Consider the following 22,271-nt stretch of genomic DNA (forward strand, 5'->3'; position numbering starts at 1 on the left):
TATAACTGAAGCTTACCACCCCAGGCAATATGGAGAATCTCCTCTGCATCCCCTCCGGTCAAAATTTAATTCCTTCATCTTCCGTCATTCATCTCAAATATGAATTATTTTCTGTTCCCATTGGTCAAAAGACAAAGACCCAAAGGACATAGGACATAGGTGATTGGCAGAAGAAGCAACAACAGCATGTGGAAAACCATTTTTACACAAAGTGTGGTTAGGATCTGGAGTGTGCTACTTAAGAGTGTGATGGAGGCAGATTAGTCATAGCTTTCAAAAAATAATTGGATCGGTATGTGAAGAGGAAAAAAAATCAGGGTTACAGGGAAGGCAGGCGAATTGTTCTTGCAGGGAACAGGCATATACATGATGGGCTGAATGGCCTCCTTTTCTGCTGTCACCATTCCGTTATTCGACTTTGGACTATTTTCCTCAATGATCTTGCCACAATTATGTTCCAATGAAACTACTGTGCCATTGTAATACAAGCAATTACCTTGATGGGAAGCAAAAAGGGAAAAAGACGAACACAGTACCGATAACGAAAGTGGAGTGCTACCTAGAATTAGAATTTGAGATATGTAATCCAAAAACGAACTCAGATTGGTGGATCTGAAAAATAGGTCATTCTTGCTATAATTTATTACTGAATAAATTTCACATTGGCCTTGTAATTCAACAAATAACGATGATTATAATTCTTCGATGTAGGCTGCATTTTTCCGTCCTGATTCATGGCTGGGATTTTCCATGGCCAGAATTTTTTTTCTGGGTGGAATGTCAAATATTCCATTCCCGGTCACAACATGTCCCGCCACGGACAAGAGCAGAGAGTCCCGCCAATCGACCAATGTTCTCCGTACACTTATTGAATTCGCCAGCACATTTCACTGCCTGCATTTTACCGAAACAGAAATCAAAGGAATAATGGCTAATTGCCCACAGTAATACAATTTGCCATGTATTAAATAACAGGACAAGGTCTCGGGTATCAGAAGGCGAAGAACCTGTGCAGGAGCGATTTTTCTGCCCTCATTTTCTTCAGGCTCCTGGAGACATGATCGCTCATGAAGGACAAATTTGCCGATTGGATTGTAAGGTAGGAACTGCAAATTACAGCTCAAATCACGGAGAGCAGTGTGACAAAATTGAGAATTTGTATCCACAATGTATTGTGTTGGTTTCTTTTTCTGTCTTGGCTAATAAAGAGTTACAAACCCTGGTTAATTCAGAAATTGGTTTAGATGAATGATTAGTGTTTATTGCCGTCAGCGAAAAGAGGATTTCACACAATACAACCATCTTATGGGTTTTGTGTGCGCTCTCTTCATGTTTAATGGACATTTGTTTTGCTTCTTATTTTTTGATAACTATTTCCCAGTCATTTTGTAAAATTCAGGACCTCATCTGAGATCGAAAGATTGATGTTGTAACGATCCAGGAGGTCGAATAGTCAGGTGAACGCTAGTTTATTTAGGGTCAAAGGAAACTGCCCTCAGGTGGTAAATACACACACTATATTAGTCCCATTTGGGTCCACCAACATGCCGGGCCCTGTTAAGCTGGCCTTTCGACTAGATTATAAGCTGGGTGGGCATCCACCCACTAGTGCAGAAGCTCATATTCTCCCACGGGGAGATCAATTAGGGACCCAGCCTCAGCAGATTGAGGAACTCTGGCCTGATTTTATGCCCATCTTGCAGCTATTGATCTGCTGCCAAGAATCCTGTAACTTTGAAAGACAAGAAACTGCCCATGAGAGCTGCTGGCTGTCACTGCAAGGTAAAGTGGGATTGGGTCTCACCAGGACCCAGCTAAGATGGGGGATGGGGTTGCTGAGGACAGGTAAGGTATTACCACAAATGCTGCCGGAGGGGGGGGGTTGGGGGGAGGGCCCTCTATCATCCACAGAGTGACTGATTAGAAGGGCTCTCCGCTACGCACAAGCCCAGAGTGAGGCCAGCAGGGATAACCATGCAGTAGTCCCACACACCTGAGGTCTTATCCAATTATAAATGCCAGTCGTGGCTGGAACAGGTCCTAATTGGCCCCTTAAGTGACTCATTCGGCCTTCGAAGGAATGGGCATCTTCCTCCTTCCTCACGAGCAGAATGTCAAGGTGACGGGAAGGAATCAGACATTCCAACACCCACCCTCCATCCCCTCCCACCCACCACACCTTTTCTCCTGAATTCTCTCCCAATTGTGTTGGCTCCATCAAAATCAACACAATATATGCGTCGCATTTTAGTGCCACAGTCATCGCTTTCAACTCGAGCAGTTTGTTGTTCCTTGAAAACCGATCGTGTGATTCAAGTAGAAATCCAAAATATAGCAATAAGGTTCATGGCTAATTACCTAAACATTAAAGAGGCAAAAATGTTCTCTGGAGCTCACAGTGGTCCCAGATCCAGAACAGCACAAAAGTGCCCAGGGTAACAAGTCGACAGTATAACAGATGGCACTAAAGCTGTAATCAGTGATAACCATCTGACGTTTATCTTTTAATCTGAGTTTGGAACTGGATTGCTGCAATTTCACAATTGGAACAGTTAACCATTTATTATTGAGCACACATTCCAGTCTTTTATGAAGAATTGCGTTGATGTTGTGAAGAAATCGCTTCTTGAGTTATTGTGAAACCGCTGAGCAGTTTTCTGACATTACCCTGTATTAAACAGTCCTTTGCCTGTGAACATGTGAGGTTCAATTTGAGGAGGTCGTAATTCATTGGCTGCTCTATGGGCAAGATTTACAGATAATGTGCTTTTTGATAGTGAGGTTGCGTATCAGAAGGGGGAAATGTATCCTATTGTGTCACCATATGCAACAATACACTGCTATTCGAGAAATAAAAAGTTTTTAAAGATTCCTAAAGTTAGATTTGGAATTATGACAGAAAATCATGGCAATTATTAGCAGCTAAAAGGAGAAAATCAGCTCTGGCAAAGAGCCCGTAGGTAGAACATGAATGAAAGATTTCTCTTCTCATATTTCCAACACCTCAGTAAAAGTTTCTGCAGTTCATGCTCCAACTTGTTCTGGAAATTATTTGGGAATACAAATTCAAAATTACTGTTATAACCTAAGAAAAGACATGCCTTGAGTTGTTCTGCAGTTTGCTTGAGTGCCTGACTGTTGAGAGAATCACCCTGGGAGATTCACAATGATGTGAATACTGATAAACCGCAGTTCACTGAGAATTGTAGGCCAGGAATAATTTATAGCTGACAAACAGTGGTAGTTCTGGAAAGGAGACCATCTCAAATTCTCAGAATGTGAGGTCCTTGAATTAAGCACAAATGCAGGTCGGTCCATATAAAATATGAAAAGACAAATTCATGATCCGGCTACAGGCCCTGTTCTCTTTATCAATACTAAGTATTGGGGCAGTGGGCTAAACAACTGGCTTGTAATACAGAACAAGGCTACCGGCGCGGGTTCAATTCCCGTACCGGCCTCCTCGAACAGACACCGGAATGTGGTGACTAGGGGCTGTGGTGATATGCATCACTGTAAATACACAAGGGGTTAATGTAAATACACTTAGACTAAGTAAACACTAGAGGGAGCCCCAGAGACATCATGACATGCAGACATACAGCTAATGAACACATAGAATAGGACACGACCAATGGGCAGTCAAGACACCCAGAGGTGACACTACCACAAGGGGGCAACCCATATAAAAGGACAGGGCACACATGTTCTTTCTCGTTCCACGGGCGACACTCAGAGAGAAGAACAGGGGCAGATCAGAAGCATCACACCCACCGCATGGCTTAGAGCAGACTGGTTAGTTAGACTGAGTTACTATAGCAAGATTCGCAGGAGAGCCGAACTCAAGTAGGAGAATTGTTAACTGTTCAATAAATGTGTTAAACCTACCTCCAAGTCTGAACATTCCTTTGTCAGAGCATACATCAAGGAAGCAGCTTATGCTACATGAGGAAGCATAACACAACAGGCGCTTGTCACAGTAGCTTCATTGAAGCCTACTTGTGACAATAAGTGATTAATATTATTGTATTGCCATTATTTTGTCAAGGTTTTAGCTTTTGACATGAATATTTTAACTTTTTACCTCAATAATAGCTGGATGGATTCTTCGCCATCCAATTATCTGCATCTTCCACTAGTGAGAAACGACGTCCTGCAAGAGAAGATTAAAAATGGATCTGATTGAGGCCACAGTAACAGATTGGTCAGATTGAGGGCCACAGTATCTGATTGGTCAGATTGAGGACCACAGTATCTGATTGGTCAGATTGAGGGCCAGAGTATCTGATTGGTCAGATTGAGGCCCAGAGTACCTGAATGGTCAGATTGAGAACCACAGTGTATGATTGGTCAGATTGAGGGCCATAGTATCTGATTGGTCAGATTGTGGGCCACAGTATCTGATTGGTCAGATTGAGGACCACAGTATCTGATTGGTCAGATTGAGGGCCACAGTATCTGATTGGTCAGATTGAGGGCCACAGTATCTGATTGGTCAGATTGAAGGCCGCAGTATCTGATTGGCCAGATTGAGTGCCATAGCATCTGATTGGTCAGATTGTGGGCCACAGTATCTGATTGGTCAGATTGAGGACCACAGTATCTGATTGGTCAGATTGAGGGCCTGAGTATCTGATTGGTCAGATTGAGGACCACAGTGTCTGATTGGTCAGATTGAGGGCCAGAGTATCTGATTGGTCAGATTGAGGCCCAGATTACCTGAATGGTCAGATTGAGAACCACAGTGTATGATTGGTCAGATTGAGGGCCACAGTATCCGATTGGTCAGATTGAGGGCCACGGTACCTGATTGGTCAATTTGAGGCCACAGTATCTGATTGGTCAGATTGAGGGCCACAGTATCTGATTGGTCAGATTGAGGGCCACAGTATCAGATTGGTCAGATTGGGGGCCACAGTACCTGAATGGTCAGTTTGAGGCCACAGTGTCTGATTGGTCAGATTGAGGGCCATAGTATCTGATTGGTCAGATTGTGGGCCACAGTATCTGATTGGTCAGATTGTGGGCCATAGTATCTGATTGGTCAGATTGTGGGCCACAGTATCTGATTGGTCAGATTGTGGGCTACAGTATAGGAGCACGGTAGCATTGTGGATAGCACAATCGCTTCACAGCTCCAGGGTCCCAGGTTCAATTCCTGCTTGGGTCACTGTCTGTGCGGAGTCTGCACATCCTCCCCGTGTGTGCGTGGGTTTCCTCCGGGTGCTCCGGTTTCCTCCCACAGTCCAAAGATGTGCAGGTTAGGTGGATTGGCCATGATAAATTACCCTTAGTGTCCAAAATTGCCGTAAGTGTTGGGTGGGGTTACTGAGTTATGGGGATAGGGTGGAGGTGTTGACCTTGTGTAGGGGGTAGGGTGCTCTTTCCTCGAGCCGGTGCAGACTCGATGGGCCGAATGGCCTCCTTCTGCACTGTAAATTCTATAATAATTCTATGATAGTATCCGATTGGTCAGATTGAGGGCCACTGTAACTGATTGGTCAGATTGGATTGGATTTGTTTATTGTCACGTGTACCAAGGTACAGTGAAAAGTATTTTTCTGCGAGCAGCTCAATAGATTATTAAGTACACCAAATGAAAAGGAAATAAAAGAAAATACATAATAGTGTATTTTACAAGGTACACAATTTAACTACATAACACCAGCATCGGGTGAAGCATACTGGGATGTAGTGTTAATGAGGTCAGTCCATAAGAGTGTCGTTTCGGAGTCTGGTAACAGTGGGGAGGGGGACGAATCTGTTTTTGAGTCTGCTCGTGTGTGTTCTTAGACTTTTGCATCCGCTGCCCGATGGGAGAAATTGGAAGAGTGAGCAGGCTGGGTGGGAGGGGTCTTTGATTATGCTGCCTGCTTTCCCCATGCAGCGGGAAGTGTAGATAGAGTCAATAGATGGGAGGCAGGTTTGTGTGATGGACTGGGCTGTGTTCACGACTCTCTGAAGTTTCTTGCGGTCTTGGACCAAGCAGTTGTTATACCAGGCTGTGATGCAGCCAGATAAGATGCTTACTATAGTGCAGCTGTAGAAGTTGTTAATGTGGACATGCCGAATTGAGGATAAGATTGAGGGGCACGGTATCTGATTGGTCAGATTGACGGCCACAATATTTGATTGGTAAGATTGAGGGCCACAGGATCTGATTGGTCAGACTGAGGCCACAGTATCTGGTTGGTCAGATTGAGATTGAGGCCACAATATCTGATTGGTCAGATTGAGGCCACAATTTCTGATTGGTCAGATTGAGGGCCACAGTATCTGATTGGTCATATTGAAGACCACAGTATCTGATTGGTCAGATTGAGGGCCACAATATCTGATTGGTCAGATAGTGGCCACAATTTCAGATTGGTCATATTGAAGTCACAGTATCTGATTGGTCAGATTGAGGACACAGTATCTGATTGGTCAGACTGAAGGCCATAGTAGCTGATTGGTCAGATTGAAGGCCACAGTATCTGATTGGTCAGATTGAGGGCCACAATATATGATTGGTCAGATTGAGGGCACAATTTCTGATGGGTCATGAAGGTCACAGTATCTGATTGGTCAGATGAGAGTCGCAATATCTATATGTTCATACTGAAGGCCACAGTACCTGAATGGTTAGATTGAGGCCACAGTATCTGATTGGTCAGATTGAGGCCACAGCATTTGATTGGTCAGACTGAGGCCACAGTATCTGATTGGTCAGATTGAGATCACAGTATGGGGTCCTGAATTCAATTCCCACCATGGCAGATGTTGAAATTTGAATTCAATAAAATATGAAATTAAAAATCTAACGATGACCTGGAAACCATTATGATTATCGTCAAAACCTATCTAATTCAGGAATGTCCTTCAGGGAAGGAAATCTGTTGTCTTTACCCGGTCTCGCCTACATGTGACTCCAGACCCACACAGTGATGCAATTGATTCTTAACTGCCCCCCCACTGAAATGGCCTAAACAAGCCACTCCGTTCAAGAGCAATTACGGATGGGTGAATAATGCTGACCCAGCCAGAGATGGTCACATCCCAAGAACATAGAGCATAGAACATACAGAGCAGAAGGAGGCCATTCGGCCCATTGAGTCTGCACCGACCCACTTAAGCCCTTACTTCCACCCTATCCCTGTAATCAAATAACCCCTTCTAACCTTTTTTTGGTCACTAAGGGCAATTTATCATGGCCAATCCACCTAACCTGCACATCTTTGGACTGTGGGAGGAAACCGGAGCACCCGGAGGAAACTCACGCAGACACGGGGAGAACGTGCAGACTCCGCACAGACAAACAAACAAATTAAATTTTAAAAAGTCCTCTCCATCCCCTTTGTCTGTGGAGACCTGGTGTTTTCCCATCTTCCTCCTCCAGCCTGCCCCCCTGTGCAGGACACAGCAGGCCCTCCTAGAGCTATGTTGAAGGGATCCACCAAAGCGGTCCAGGCATTGCAACCGCATCTGTAGAATGCTGATGCAATGCTCGATGATGCTGCTGGTCGCTGAATGGGCATCGTAACGGTTCTCCTAGTTGGTCTGAGGCCTCCAGGTGTCATTAACCATGACCACAGAGGATACCCCTTGTCACCCATGAGCCAGCCCCCTCACCCAACGGAGCACTTCAAAGGTGTCAGACACTGTCGAATGCACCAGCACAAATGCGTTGTGCACGCTACCGGGGTACCAGGTGCAGATGTGCATGATGTGTGTAGTGATCTGCATATCTGTGTATATATACACACAAGAGGTCAATGGAAATGTACTACAACTAAGCAATCACAAGAGGGAGCATGGGAAGTGTATAAATACAGACAGAAAGGAAGTCAACAACAGACACTTCACAGGAACGGCAGCTGGTGAGCAGGACACAGGCAGCTCAGATGTAACATAGTATAAATTCTGGAGAGAGAACAAATTCACACAACAAAGCATCTACTTCAAATGTAAGACTACAAGCTTTATTCAGACACAAGGAATAATTCAATGTGCATCAGTGGTCATACACCAACTGCACATTCATGGAGTGGAAGCCCTCCCTATTGATGAAAGGCACCCCCTCATGAGCAGTGCACTCCAGGCCTGGGGCAGGTCAGTGATTGTTGCGAATTCCGCTGCCCGGGCAACCTGTTGGGATCGGTCCACATTGAAATTTATATAGTCCGCTGACTGTTCATATAGGGCATCCATGATGGTGCAGATGCACCTATGCACAGACATCTGCAATATCTCAGACAGGTCCCCACTCGGTGCCTGGAAGGACGCCGTGGTGAAGAAGTTAAGGGTGACCGCCACCTTGATGGGCACTGGGAGAGGCTAACCTCCTTCATACCCCCGCGGATCCCACCTCCCACCCATCAGCAGTTCTTCCTGACTCATTTCCTTCCACACCACACCCTTGGCACCGGTGAGCCTCTGACCCCACCAACCGTCCCTGTATTCAGGGGTACCGGTGGATGGCGCTACCCATACAATGAAACACTTTGCTGCCCCTGTCCTTTGCACATGTGTGAGGTCCACTGTGGGTGTCATCCTTGGGAGGGCTGTGTTCTACGCTCCAGTGGGAATGAATTTGGGAGGTAGCAACTCAATCAAGGATTTAGGAAAGGAAAGCGAGATTGGGGATTTATCATAGAATTTACAGTGCAGAAGGAGGCCATTTGGCCCATCGAGTCTGCACCGGCTCTTGGAAAGAGCACCCTACCCAAGGTCAACACCTCCCCCTTATCCCCATAACCCAGTAACCCCACCCAACACTAAAGGCAATTTTGGACACTAAGGTTAATTTATCATGGCCAATCCACCTAACCTGCACATCTTTGGACTGTGGGAGGAAACCGGAGCACCCGGAGGAAACCCACGCACACACGGGGAGGATGTGCAGACTCCGCACAGACAGTGACCCAAGCCGGAATCGAACCTGGGACCCTGGAGCTGTGAAGCAATTGTGCTATCCACAAGGCTACCGTGCTGCCCTAATGGGATGGTTGATAATTTACAAAGATGGTGGGGTCAAGACATAATGCTAGGTCATGTGTGACCTTTGGAGGAAACATGGCTGGTTGGGCTAGTGGAAGGGAGGATTAATAGGGGCAGATGATTGGCTGATCTCAATCTCAGTCACAAAGAAGTCCATGAGGCCCTGGAATTTATTATTGGCGATGAGGATGGAGGAGACAGGAGAGAGAAGTTGGGTTGCAGTAGTGAAAAGAAGTCGAGGTTCTCTTTGCATTCCAGGATGATCCTGGAATGATGAACAGTTTTAGCAGATGGTAGAGGGCAGGTGGTAGAGTGGGGATGATTTGAGGATGTGATTGCACTGGAGTGGGTGCAGAGGCAATTCACCAGGATGTTGCCTGGGATGGAACATTTAAGTTATTGTTATGGGCCAAGGTTTAGAGAACCCCAAAATATATCATGGAGTTCAACTGACCCACAACTTTTAATAGATTGTGGTATGGGGAGTACACGGCCCACTCTACAGGTCCAGTACAGCAGTAATGGAAAAGTATTTTTTGAAGCAAAACAATGTTTATTCTATTCACTCAAGTTAACCTTTTTAAAACAGACAGTGAACGCCTTAGCAACCATCAATTCAAATACAACCCCCAAAGAATACAACACTAAATAATCCTTTAAGCTTTCCTTTTAACATCCAGAAGACAAAAAAAAACTTTTAACAGCAGCACATCAGGTTAAAGTCACTACTGAGAGCAGTTATTAGTTTTAAATCACCAAAGGATCAATTTACATTCTTTAGATCACAAAGAGAGACTCTAATACACCTTCTGGCTGTGACTGCAGCTATCCCGCTCTGAAAACGAATGTAAAACACACCCTGCAGCAAACAGCATAAAACAAAAGTAAAAAGCTGACAGACAGCCCAGCTCCACCCCCTCTCTGACATCACTGCAGTAATAAACACTCATTTCTTAAAGGTACTCTCACTACAGATATTTATATACACACCCATTTATAAACACCCAGTTCTTAAAGGTACTCGCCTATGACATTATGAAGAGGGGTTGGATAAGCTTGGGTTGTTTTCGCTGGAGCAGAGAAGACTGAGGGGGCGACCTGATTGAGGGGTACAAGACTATGAGGGGCATGGACAGGGTGGATAGGGAACGGCTGTTCCGCTTAGTTGAAGGGTCAGTTATGAGGGGGACACAAGTTCAAGGTGAGGGGCAGGAGGTTCAGGGGAGATTTCACCCAGAGGGTGGTGATGGTTTGAAATGCACTGCCTGGGAGGGTGGTAGAGGTGGGATGCCTCACATCCTTGAAGTATGTTCTATGTACCTGGATGAGCGCTTGGCACACCATAACATTCAAGCCAAGTGCTAAGGGCCAAGTGCTAACAAATGGGATTAGGTAGGCACGACAGGTGCTTTTCATGCATAGGTGCAGACTCAATGGGCCAAAGGGCCTCTTCTGTTCTGTATTATTCTGTGGGTAAGTGGCCTGTGTCTCTACAAAGTGAGTGTGCACTCCATTTGAGAAAAGCCAAACCCTATAGATGAACATAGATTCTCAGGGGCTTGACATTCTCAAGCATGGCAATGTGTTTTAGCCGATTCCACTTGGCGACGGTGAGCTCCTCATGTACACCCCAGGGTTCAGCTATGTATCGAGGATGTCAATTTGAAAAGCTGTAGTTTGCACTTCGGGCAGACACAATACTTTCTCATTCAAGCGATTCCACCCGGGAATAAACATATTTCCTTTTTTTCAGGTGAGTGGGCTGCCAAACCCTGACCTTTTCTGGCTGCTGAACGGAAAACCTATCTTACCAGATGTTTCCCACAAGATACTCGTGCGTGAAAATGGAATTCACTCCCTCTTGATTGATCACCTTACAGCAGGAGACGCAGGAACCTACACGTGCATTGCAACAAACAAAGCAGGACAAAGTTCCTTTAGTTTGGAGCTGTCTGTTGTCGGTAAAGTATAGTTTGTACCGAAAGGTGTAGTCACACATTTATAAATTGCCTGTAATCCTCGTATAAACCAGATGAATTTGCCAAAGAAGTTCCTGCAAACAATCACTTAATGATGATCAGGTGGAAATCAAACTTTCCCAGCGACTGCAACATGGGTGGTGGCAAGCTGCTGGCTTCCAATTGAAGGGACTGCAGGGGGCAGCCTCGAGCAGCGAGAAACCCATTGTCGCAACCGGTACAGCAGTACTGCTCGATTGTGAGAGAAGTAGGTTTTAATCTTCATGCTTAGAACTTTGTGCTACCCGTAGTCAAAACCACCATCACCACAGCCCCCCCCCCCCCCCCCAGCCCTCACAAACCCCCTTTTCAAAGCCAATAAAATTATTGCAACAACCATGTTTTAGAAGCAAATTGCTTTCTTTAATCTCTCCCGTGGATTGGTACAGTGGGCATGTTAATGAATAATTTCAATGTCGTGTAACTCAGTGATTTCCTATTGGATAATGGGGGTTCGTGCCAATACATCTGCCCTCTGTATTTAAAAGGGTAATTTACCCATAATGTGCTAAATCCGATTTAAACACCCATCCTTTCAGAATTCTAGTAATATTTAAGTTTAGATGGTGTTTTCCACTGAATGTGAACCCTGGGGTTTAGTCCAACCCGGATCTGCTCTTCACCTATCCAATGAAGACTTTCATGGAACGTTTAATATCCCAGCAACTTTGAAAGCTTTGTTTTGGTTGGGCAATCTGAAATCCTAATAGATTCTGGTTTTATTGATATATTATAAGAAAGCAAGGCTATTAATTATAGGCTTGTTTTATATATTATATGATATAATGCAATATTACTTTGTATTAGTTACATCCCTCACTTCACGAAGTCAGATTGTGCAACAAAATTCTTGAGTTTAGAACAAAGTTGCCATAGACCCAGATGCCCAATGGCTACTTTCCCCTTTGTGGAGGGGAGCTGACTGGTGGTAATTTAACCTGAGGGTCCCCACACCTCAGGTGAGGGACAAGGTTGAGAAGGGGCTTTCATGAATAACCTCAGCCGGTATGGGAATAGAACCTATGCTGCTGGCCTCACTCTGCATCACAAGCCAGCTGTCCAACCAACTCAGCTAAACCTGCTCCTATGATTATATGTTGATTAGCATGTTGCATTGCAAGGCAATGCAATAAATCCATTTGCCGCTTCAGGAAATATAGAAGGTCAACCCCTAATTCTGTCAGATTCTGCAAATGGAGAAGCTTTTCCCTTGTGTATTCACACATTGCCTTCCCCCAGTTGGATTTTCTGGTATGTAGCGTGCCCCTTAAAAGATTCAATGATTCTATCTTTGGCTCTAACAAGTTGTGGGCTTTCCATTTCAGAAGAGAGGTGGTAGCACTTGTTACCTGTGTCCCTGTGCATTCCCTCTGTTAGTTCAATGCACCTGACAATTTGCAGCTCTCCTTCAAGAGAGGAAGAACTGCAGGAATAGAAATTAGTATCTGTACAGCAAACACAGAAACATAAAACTTACAGAAAGGTCAAATCTAATGTTATTCTGTTTCCCTTTGTGTTTTGTAGCAAAAGAAATTACAAAGGCGCCTGTATTTATTGAGAAGCTGCGGAACACAGGAGTGCCAGAGGGCCACCCAGTCAGAATAGAGTGCAGAGTTGTGGGTATGCCACCACCCATAATCTTCTGGAAGAAAGACAATGAGACAATCTCTCCCAACAGAGATAGGATAAGGTATGTACAGGCTATGGTGTACAGTTTGACTATAGCTGTTAATGTGACAGTTACCTGGTAAATAAGTATGACTTTCTGTTCCCATGAGGAACCATATTTGACAGGACTGCATTTTACAAAGGTGGCCATATGTAGCACAGTATTTCATCACCATTTTGGTCGCACCTGAATTCCAGATAAGCTTTCAGTGGGCAAGATTTGCCATCAGGTTTATCTGAACTCAGAACTTTATCCCAATTGCCCCTAGCTAAGGTACATGTATACTGCAGGTGCCAACCTGAAACTGGGTCGCTGCAGTTCATGGTTCAGGCATCCAGAACCTTACTTATAGTGTGTGGTTCACATCTGGTTGGAAGATCAGACAGAGCATTCTCCAAACACAAAGTTAAATGTTTAGAGAGTGCAAGTCATAGAATTTACAAAATCATAGAATCATAGAGTGCAGAAGGAGGCCATTTGGCCCATCGAGTCTACACTGACCATCTGAAAGAGCACCCTAACCTAGGCCCAATTCCCCACCCTATCCTGGGAACCGCACCTGGGACAATTTTAGCATAAAGAATCCATCAAACCTGCACATCTTTGGACTGTGGGAGGAAACTGGAGCACCCGGAGGAAATCCATACAGACACTGGGAGAAAGTGCAAACTCCACACAGTCAGCCGCCCGAGGTCGGAATCAAACCCGGGTCCCTGACGCTGTGAGGCAGCAGGGCTAACCACTGCGCCACCGGGCATCTGCCTTCTGCGCCTCTGCCTTTAAACATCTAAGTTTCAGTATGATGGATTTTAATACTCTCCAGGAAATTCTTTCTAAAAAACAATAAATCAAAGGTTGCAATGCAAGTGAAAAGAAAATTAAATTATCTACTTGTGATGACTTGTATTGTTTATTTTGAAGTACATGCCCCAAGATAATAGTTTGGATCACCAGTTAGCTTTCTAGTTTATTGTTGTGTGCTTTTAATGGAATCTATGTTATTGTCTTACCCAGCTTGCACCAAGAACAATGGACCTCACGGCTGTGTGCTCAATGCATTGGCAAATCAAAGGAGTGACAGACTTTCCTCCTTCCCCAGGAGTTTCATTGTTCTTTGCTTCAGAGCCATATGAACTCCAATACTAATCTTACAGCGCAAATACATTTGAAGAGTGCAGACTCTGTGAAAATCATTCAGATCTTCACATTGCACTATAATTGTAGCAGGATATTCTTGTAATATCTGAAAAATGTCTTTTTAACTGGAATACGCGAGGCAGTGTCTTGTTTTTGGATATCACTTTATTTCAATTGTTGCATTAGTCAGTTTGTGGAATAGAATCATAGAATCCCTACAGTGCAGAAAGAAGCCATTTGGCCCTTTGAGTCTGCACCGACCCTGTGAAAGAGCACCCTACCTAGGCCCACTCCCCCCGCAACCCCATAACTCTGCCTAACCTTTGGACATCGCTAATCCATGTAACCTGCACATCTTTGAACTGTGGGGGGAAACCAGAGCACCCAGAGAAAACTCACGCAGACACGGGGAGAATGTGCAAACTCCACACCGACAGTCACCCTAGGCTGGAATTGAACCCGGGTCCCTGGAGCGGTGAGGCATCAGTGCTAAGCACTGTGCCTCCGTGCCACCCAGAATTACACTGCCTTATTTCTGCGCAAAACATTCTGGGCTGGATTCTTCCGCCCTGCCCGCTGTAAGATCGCCACGGGCGGGATGCGGGCCATTAAAGGTCCATTGATCTTGGGCGGGAATTTTTGGTCACTGGGCGGACACGGCCTGAGAATCCAGCCCTTTAATTCAATCTTGGTAGAACGAGTTGCAAAGTAGTATTAAATATAAACTTAACTGATGTTTTCTTTCTAAAAAAACAATAAATCAAAAGTTGCAATGCAAGTGAAAAAAATAATAAAATTACCTACTTGTGATGGCTTGCGTTGTTTATTCTGAAGTACATGCCCCAAGATAATAGTTTGGATCACCAGTTAGCTTTGCAGTTTATTGTGTGCTTTTAATGGAATCTATGTTATTGTCTTACCCAGCTTGCACCAAGATACCACAGGATATGTCTGTCTCCTGATTCAGCCAACCAAGAAGAATGATGCTGGTTGGTATACTGTATCTGCCAAAAATGAAGCAGGGATAGTGTCTTGTACAGCCAGACTCGACTTATATGGTTAGTGTATATTTGAATGTTAGCTGCTTACCAATTATTGGAATAGATTTTCATTGGCATTGCAAGGCGCATGCAGGGCAGTAATGCCCCTAAAATGCCGGGCAAACTTTACCAACCCCGCTCCTGATCCATTGATGCAAACCTCAGAAGGACCTACCTTCGGACTACCAGAATCAGACAGTAGGTATTTTTAATATACATAGGAATATTGGCTTTGTAAACTTTAATGTCCTTGGCTGATAAAAATTAATCTCAAGTTTAAAAATTGACCTCCCGAGTCACCTCCGTTTTTTAAGGTTTTGGGTTTCCACAATCATTTTGCTCAGAAGTGTTTTCTTGCTGAATAATCATATTATCGACCTGAATTAGAACATTCCTTAATATCTCTTGATAAAATGTGGTCCTCTGGTGAACTTGCTACTGTTAAGAGGTTGAATGACTTTTTTTTATTTGCAGAATGTCTTTACATTCAAACTGATATCGGGCAGATTTAACAATTCACTGAGAATAATAGAAGTACAGATGACATCACCATAATTTGTAGGTCACTTTTCAATAACTATTAACACACTGCATGTACATTTCCATTCAATGCTCACCATCTTGAAGGTGTTCTTGGAGAACATCATCATATCTATGACTAAAATCTGACACAAGCTGTCTAACCTACCAAACAGGCCAACAGCACAGCACATGGTATGTGGATGAATTCACATTTGTTAACCTCGCAGTAGCATGACTATTTGAAGTTTGGTTCCATCTCTTGCTTCAGCAGAGCTGAGAGTGCTTGATGCTGACATTGAGTAACTGTGGTGTTGAGGCAGCCAAGAAATCACAGTTTCAGAAGGTCATAGTAAGGATATGTTTTATAAGTCTAAGACGGTGATGTTAAAGTTATAACTAGCCTTGGTGAACCTGCACCTGGAATGCTGGGCTGGATTCTCCAATCAGCTGGAGAATGCGTTTTACGATGGAATCAGGGTGACACTGTTTTTCTGATGCTCCGCCCGCATAAAAACGGCATACTCGGGGATTACGGACGGCCTCAGGATGGCACCTGAGGCTCTCCCCTGATGCTCCATCCTCGATGGGCGAGTCCCCGATGGCTTACAAAGAAGAACAAAGAAAAAAAAAAGGTACAGCACAGGAACAGGCCTTTCGGCCCTCCTGTGCCGACCGTGCTACCTGTCTAAACTAAAAGCTTCGACACTTCCGGGTTCCATATCCCTGTATTCCCATCCTATTCATGGATTTGTCAAGATGCCCCTTAAACGTCACTATTGTGGGGCGTGTGTCCTCACAACGTTCAGGGACCTCACGTTGCGGCTGCAGACCGTGTACCGCTGGCGGAGGGGGGGGGGGGCTTTCATGGAGGGTGAACCGAGGGTGGCGAGGGGTTTAGAGGGGGGCAGTTTTTGACAGGCTAGGTCCACGCGCGGCCGGCGCCATGTTGTACGAACGTGGCCGGCGCAGGTCGCCGCCGTGCACATGCACAGTCATGGACCTGGCCATTCTGTGGCCATATCCGCAGAGCGCTTTACACGGCTGCTAGCCCCCCACTGGGCGGAGGATCAGTTGTATTGAACCTTAATGTGGAAAACCTTAAACTAAAAAAACTGCAGTACAATAAGTGCTTCGAGAAATCCTCTGCTTAAAATAAAATCCAACTATTACCTCACTGAGACAGATGTTTGAATTTTCTGCTTTCTAACATAAACTTTCTGTACGATCTTGAACAACCACTTTTTATCCACACTCGCTGAAGTGTTGGCTAGTGTAGACTTGAGAGATGAACAGACGCTTCCAACACTGATGAAGGTTCAACTCAATTTTATTAACTACTTCTAGCTAACTAACACACGATGACTATGGGTCTAAATGATGCTAACTTAAACTAGAGACCTAAGCCTTGTCCGAACCAGTTGATTCTCTCAGCACGTGGTGTGAGTCTGTGCTGGGCTGGATGTTACACTTAGAGGCAGCACCCAGAATGAGCGGGAACCGTGGTGCCCTCTGCCTTTATAGTGTGTGTATTCTAACTGGTGATTGGCTGCGGTGTTTGTACATGTTGATTGGTCCCTGTGTGTGTCCATCAGTGTGTGTCTGCACCATGATATACTGGTGTATATTATGACACTCGCCATTCATGTGTTCATTGTAGTGAAGTGGGATAGGGGGATGGGGTGGATTGGGAAGGGAAGGGTGCTTAAGTTTCTGTACCAAAATATTTGAATGTTGGAATTCACTTTTGCAGTACCTTAGACCATTGCTTCCCAAACGTTCTCCCACTGTGACCACATTTTTATGTTTGAAAATTGGTGCAAATGGGAGTGCTAAACTGAGGAGCCAATTGGGACACTGAAAGAACAACCAATCAGGGCAGCAGAGGGTGTAGAAGGATGGGTTAGTAAATTTGCAGATGACACGAAGGTCGGTGGAGTTGTGGATAGTGCTGAAGGATGTTATAGGTTACAGAGGGACATAGATAAGCTGCAGAGCTGGGCTGAGAGGTGGCAAATGGAGTTTAATGCGGAAAAGTGTGAGGTGGTTCACTTTGGAAGGAGTAACAGGAATGCAGAGCACTGGGCTAATGGCAAGATTCTTGGTAGTGTAGATGAACAGAGAGATCTCGGCATCCAGGTACATAAATCCCTGAAAGTTGCCACCCAGGTTAATAGGGCTGTTAAGAAGGCATATGGTGTGCTAGCCTTTATCAGTAGGGGGATTGAGTTTTGGAGCCTCGAGGTCATGCTGCAGCTGTACAAAACTCTGCTGCAGCTGCACCTGGAATACTGCGTGCAGTTCTGGTCACCACATTATAGGAAGGATGTGGAAGCTTTGGAAAGGGTTCAGAGGAGATTTACTAGGATGTTGCCTGGTATGGAGGGAAGGTCTTACGAGGAAAGGCTCAGGGACTTGAGGTTGTTTTCGTTAGAGAGGAGAAGGCTGAGAGGTGACTTAATAGGGACATATAAGATAGTCAGAGGGTTAGATAGGGTGGACAGTGAGAGTCTTTTTCCTCGGATGGTGATGACCAACACGAGGGGACATAGCTTTAAATTGAGGGGTGGTAGATATAGGACAGATGTCAGAGGCAGTTTCTTTACTCAGAGTAGTAGTAAGGGTGTGGAACGCCCTGCCTGCAACAGTAGTAGACTTGCCAAATTTAAGGGCATTTAAGTGGTCACTGGATAGACATATGGATGAAAATGGAATAGTGTAGGTCAGATAGGCTTCAGATGGTTTCATGGGTCGGCGCAACATCGAGGGCCGAAGGGCCCGTACTGCGCTGTAATGTTCTATGTTCTATGTTCTATAAAGCTGGTCCCATTGACGAACTGTTTGAACAAAGACTTCCTGTCCTGACCTGAGTCTACGCTTGGCAGCTGCCATTGCAGCATCGGAGCTCGTGACCCCAAATGGTTGACCTATCGCGATCCTTGGTTTGAAACCCTACCTTTGACATTCTTGGTGCAGCTTTCCTTGAGGTCAATGGCGATTGCCATCACTCCGCTGTGGACTGCATATTACAGGCCATTGAAAGCGCAATGAGAACCCATTTCACATTTTCAATAGAAGTAGAAATGGAGGAAACCATAAAGTTGGGCTGCTGACTATTACCCGGATCTACCAACACTTGTGTATCCTTATAGCTCGAACAAATGTACTCAATTCCTCATATGCCTGCATTGAGTTGTGTGAACCGGCATTTATCAATTTAATTATTTTCAACACTATTAACCTTGAGTATTCCCATGAGGTATCCACGATCAGGATCTACACAAATAAAACTTGAGTTTACCCTACTTTAGATATTAACAATGCAAAATGTGGAATCAATTTAAAAGATTCAGATGCAAATTTCTCATGACCCACAGCTAGGGGCACCGGCTAATCACAAATTTACAATGGACCTCAAGAAATCCTTTCCATTTTTGAGTCCTTGGAGAGAAAAGCTGTATTAAAGAAAACTTCCAGTTCAGAATATGTGAAAAAGATGGCATAATGCCACTATCATTATAAACTCATTGTGATTAGTCGTTGGAGATCTGCCTCGCAATATGTAAGGCATGTTGCATCTAATGCATGTTTATTATACTTAATTGCTGCTGGAAAACTTGACCTAATCAAAATTGTTCCCTTCAATGTTTCCCACAAACCCTTCAACATCCGTGTACATTCCTTCCATATCCTTGTATCTCGATGGCCAATAGAATAACCTGTAACTTACTGCATCCATTTTATGGTTGCTGGTAAGCAGCTGAAGAAAGGTACTTCTGTCAGCCAGACATATGGGGAAATTAAGGCATGATTTCCCTTATCCAGTAAATACTATTGCATCAAATCATGCTGTTCCTGGAGCTGAGATGAGACTAATTGACTAAATGAGGTGTACGTGATAATTGATTGAGAGCTACTAGAGAATAATATAATTGAAGTCCCATTATAATTACTGCTGTATAATACAATTAATTGAATGGTACTAGTTACTACACAAATAAAATCTGTTCATTTTTGCATTAAACAGTGCTGATTGCTAATGAAAATTGTTTTCAGCTGTAGTCATTGTCAACGTGCGCCACTTAGAATGCCATCTCATGGTAACATTCTCCATTGCAACATTGAGCCTCTGGTTGACTTTCTTTGTTGTTACAGCGCAGTGGCACCAGCAGATCACACAGCCCATAAAGAAAGTGCGGCCTTCAACCAGTCGATATGCAGCTCTCACTAGCCAAGGACTTGACTTCAAATCTGCCTTCCCATCAGTAGACAACTCACAATTCCAAGCCAGACACGAAGTGATGGAGAGCGATGAACTGTGAAGTTATTTCATTATGTTTGCTTTTGCAGAACTTAGAACTGTGAAGATAAGAGAGGCCAAGCGATTCAAGGTTCACATGAAGTTGTTTTTTTTTATAAGACCTTGGTGCTTTTGTGAATGTTGCAAGCAACACAATTGAAATGGTGATTTTTAAGTAGAGTGCAGATATTATGCAGAAACAATATGATGATTTCTGTAACTCCTCGTTAATAATGATTGGAAAACTCAAGTTAATGAACAGAGATGCCAGCAATGCCCCAGTTAAAATAAGATGACAGCTGTCTCATAATCATAGCAAATCACCAAAGAATGTGCTGTTTATCTGAATGTCTGTTTGTAGAGGTTTTCAAAAGCATTGGGATAAGGTAGACGGTCAGAGTATTAAATGGACAATGTGAAGGGCTTGAGTCACGTCTGCAAAAGGATGTTTTCCACTCAAATGTAACTTGCAACAGCTCAGACACGCTCCGCAAAACCATAGCATATTGATTAACCTGTGTTTCTTTACTATAACCCTAACTGGTCTCATGCAACGAGTTGTTTGTACCAGTTAAACCCATTGACTGCAGTGGACATTGTTATTCGAGCGTTTCTGTGCTTATTTATAACAAATACAAGTGAATCTTATGATTGTTTATTAAAGCGATTAATGTTCTTTCCCTCAGAACTGTTTTGTCAGCAATTTACACTGTTAAACATGAAGCAGCTAATCACAATGAGGCGGTTGCGTGGGGTTCCCTAACTCTACTTCAGTCTTTACATCAGCCAGGACTTTGCAGCTGTAAAACTGGCAAAACTGTCAATGTTTGCTGCCGTACCCTTGTGAAACTGAAACAGCTTCTGAAGGCCTGAAAAGTGCTGTTAAATGTGGAAATTCAGAAGGCGCTACCAATAATTCCCTGCTCCTCCACAAGGTGTCCTGTTAAAAGCCTTGGAAATAGAAATCAATCAGAAATCAATAGATTTTCACTTCAGTCTTGCTGTAAAAACCCTTGAAAAATGTACATCTTGTTAAATGAAGGGCCATTGGATTTTAAGGGTGTTCATAACTACCATTGGTCAATAACCTTTCTGACCCCCCAGAACAAATTCAGGATCTGTGTAATGTCAAATTTCTCTATTCTGCAGGTTTTTAAAAACAAAAATATTTATACAATTTTATGATGTTTCATCTTCTACACCAATCCCATGTGTATGTCACAATCTTTACTTTATTTCCTGTAAAATAATTTTTTAAAAAGGTGACTGATAAAACCTGCTAGTTACTTCCTGGTTGTCTCTTGGTGAGAAATCTTCAATGTGATTGGCTGCTTAGCTCGCTTGATGGCGTCAATATTGCTTTCTGCCAGAGATCCCCTTAAGTTGATGCCAGAATGAAAATAACTTCAGGGGAAAGGTGAAACATACATAGAACAGTACAGCACAGAACAGGCCCTTCGGCCCTCAATGTTGTGCCGAGCCATGATCACCCTACTCAAACCCACGTATCCACCCTATACCCGTAACCCAACAACCCCCCCCTTAACCTTACTTTTATTAGGACACTACGGGCAATTTAGCATGGCCAATCCACCTAACCCGCACATCTTTAGACTGTGGGAGGAAACCGGAGCACCCGGAGGAAACCCACGCACACAGGGGGAGGACGTGCAGACTCCACACAGACAGTGACCCAGCCGGGAATCGAACCTGGGACCCTGGAGCTGTGAAGCATTTATGCTAACCACCATGCTACCCTACAGCCCTGCAATTGCCAGACCTTTTGTGTACAGCTTCCTTTGTGGTCAGTAGCAAGTTTTTATTTTCAATCTTTCATGGGATGTGGACATAGTTGCTTGCCCATCCCTGATTATCCTGCTCGACCATTTCAAGAGCTGGGTACTCCGTTGCTGTTGGTCTGGAGTCACATGTAGGCCAGGCCAGGTAGGGATAGCCCCTCAAGGGACATGAGTAAACCAGATGTTTTTTATCAACAATGTCATGGTCGCTATTACTGAGGCTAATGTTGTGATTCCAGATTTATTCATTGAATTTAAAACCCCATGGTGGGATTTAAACCCATGCCAAGAGTATTACCCTGGGCCTCTGGAATACTAGTCTAACAGCATTACAATTACGCCACCATCTCCCTCTAGCGTCATCATTATGTCACTGACTGCAAAACCTGAGTCAGTAATTCCATCCGGTTGGTAATATTTTGCCTCCATGGATACTGTAAATGATAGTTGGAACTTCACATCTTCTCAATTCAAAATCAACACAGGACAAATTCCAACCCGGATTATAAATTACTTTTTTTGGAACCAGACAGAAGGAAGCTTTTAATAAACCAGCCAATAAATGCTCACTGCATAAGGTTTTTTTTTTAACCTGTACTGCTAACTGATAAGTTACTTGTTAAAATGTCACACATATCTAACTATATACCGACTGAAAATTATAGGATTTGCTCCACAACTGATAGCTATTTATTTTCATTTGACGGATATTTTTGACAACAGATTCATGTGAAATAGTCTTTTAGTTTTTCTGAGCAATGCTTCATGTTGTTTAGCAGTTTACAATACCTTTCCTAATTCAGTATATAC

General features: G+C 44.0%; 1 protein-coding gene and 1 long non-coding RNA gene across 8 annotated transcripts in view; one reads left to right on the forward strand and one right to left on the reverse strand.

Annotated features, from left to right (window-relative positions):
• LOC119979670 overlaps window positions 1-10,921 on the reverse strand; it is a 236,983-nt gene extending 226,062 nt beyond the window's left edge. The window contains exons 1-2 of the long non-coding RNA XR_005463765.1: window positions 10,791-10,921; window positions 4,085-4,153 (exon numbers count right to left, since the gene is read on the reverse strand). This is a non-coding gene — a long non-coding RNA (uncharacterized LOC119979670). The remainder of the gene's footprint in view (window positions 1-4,084; window positions 4,154-10,790) is intronic.
• mypn (myopalladin) overlaps window positions 1-21,089 on the forward strand; it is a 356,035-nt gene extending 334,946 nt beyond the window's left edge. For all 7 annotated transcript variants that reach the window (XM_038822204.1, XM_038822196.1, XM_038822201.1 and 4 more), the window contains 5 exons: window positions 976-1,099; window positions 10,733-10,940; window positions 12,522-12,687; window positions 14,728-14,861; window positions 19,518-21,089. In XM_038822204.1, coding sequence (XP_038678132.1) covers window positions 976-1,099; window positions 10,733-10,940; window positions 12,522-12,687; window positions 14,728-14,861; window positions 19,518-19,684 — 799 coding nt within the window. In that variant the 3' untranslated portion in view covers window positions 19,685-21,089. The remainder of the gene's footprint in view (window positions 1-975; window positions 1,100-10,732; window positions 10,941-12,521; window positions 12,688-14,727; window positions 14,862-19,517) is intronic.
• The last annotated feature ends 1,182 nt before the right edge of the window (window positions 21,090-22,271 follow it).

The sequence above is a fragment of the Scyliorhinus canicula genome, chromosome 16 (genome assembly GCF_902713615.1).
Source record: "Scyliorhinus canicula chromosome 16, sScyCan1.1, whole genome shotgun sequence".
Classification (NCBI taxonomy): domain Eukaryota; kingdom Metazoa; phylum Chordata; class Chondrichthyes; order Carcharhiniformes; family Scyliorhinidae; genus Scyliorhinus; species Scyliorhinus canicula.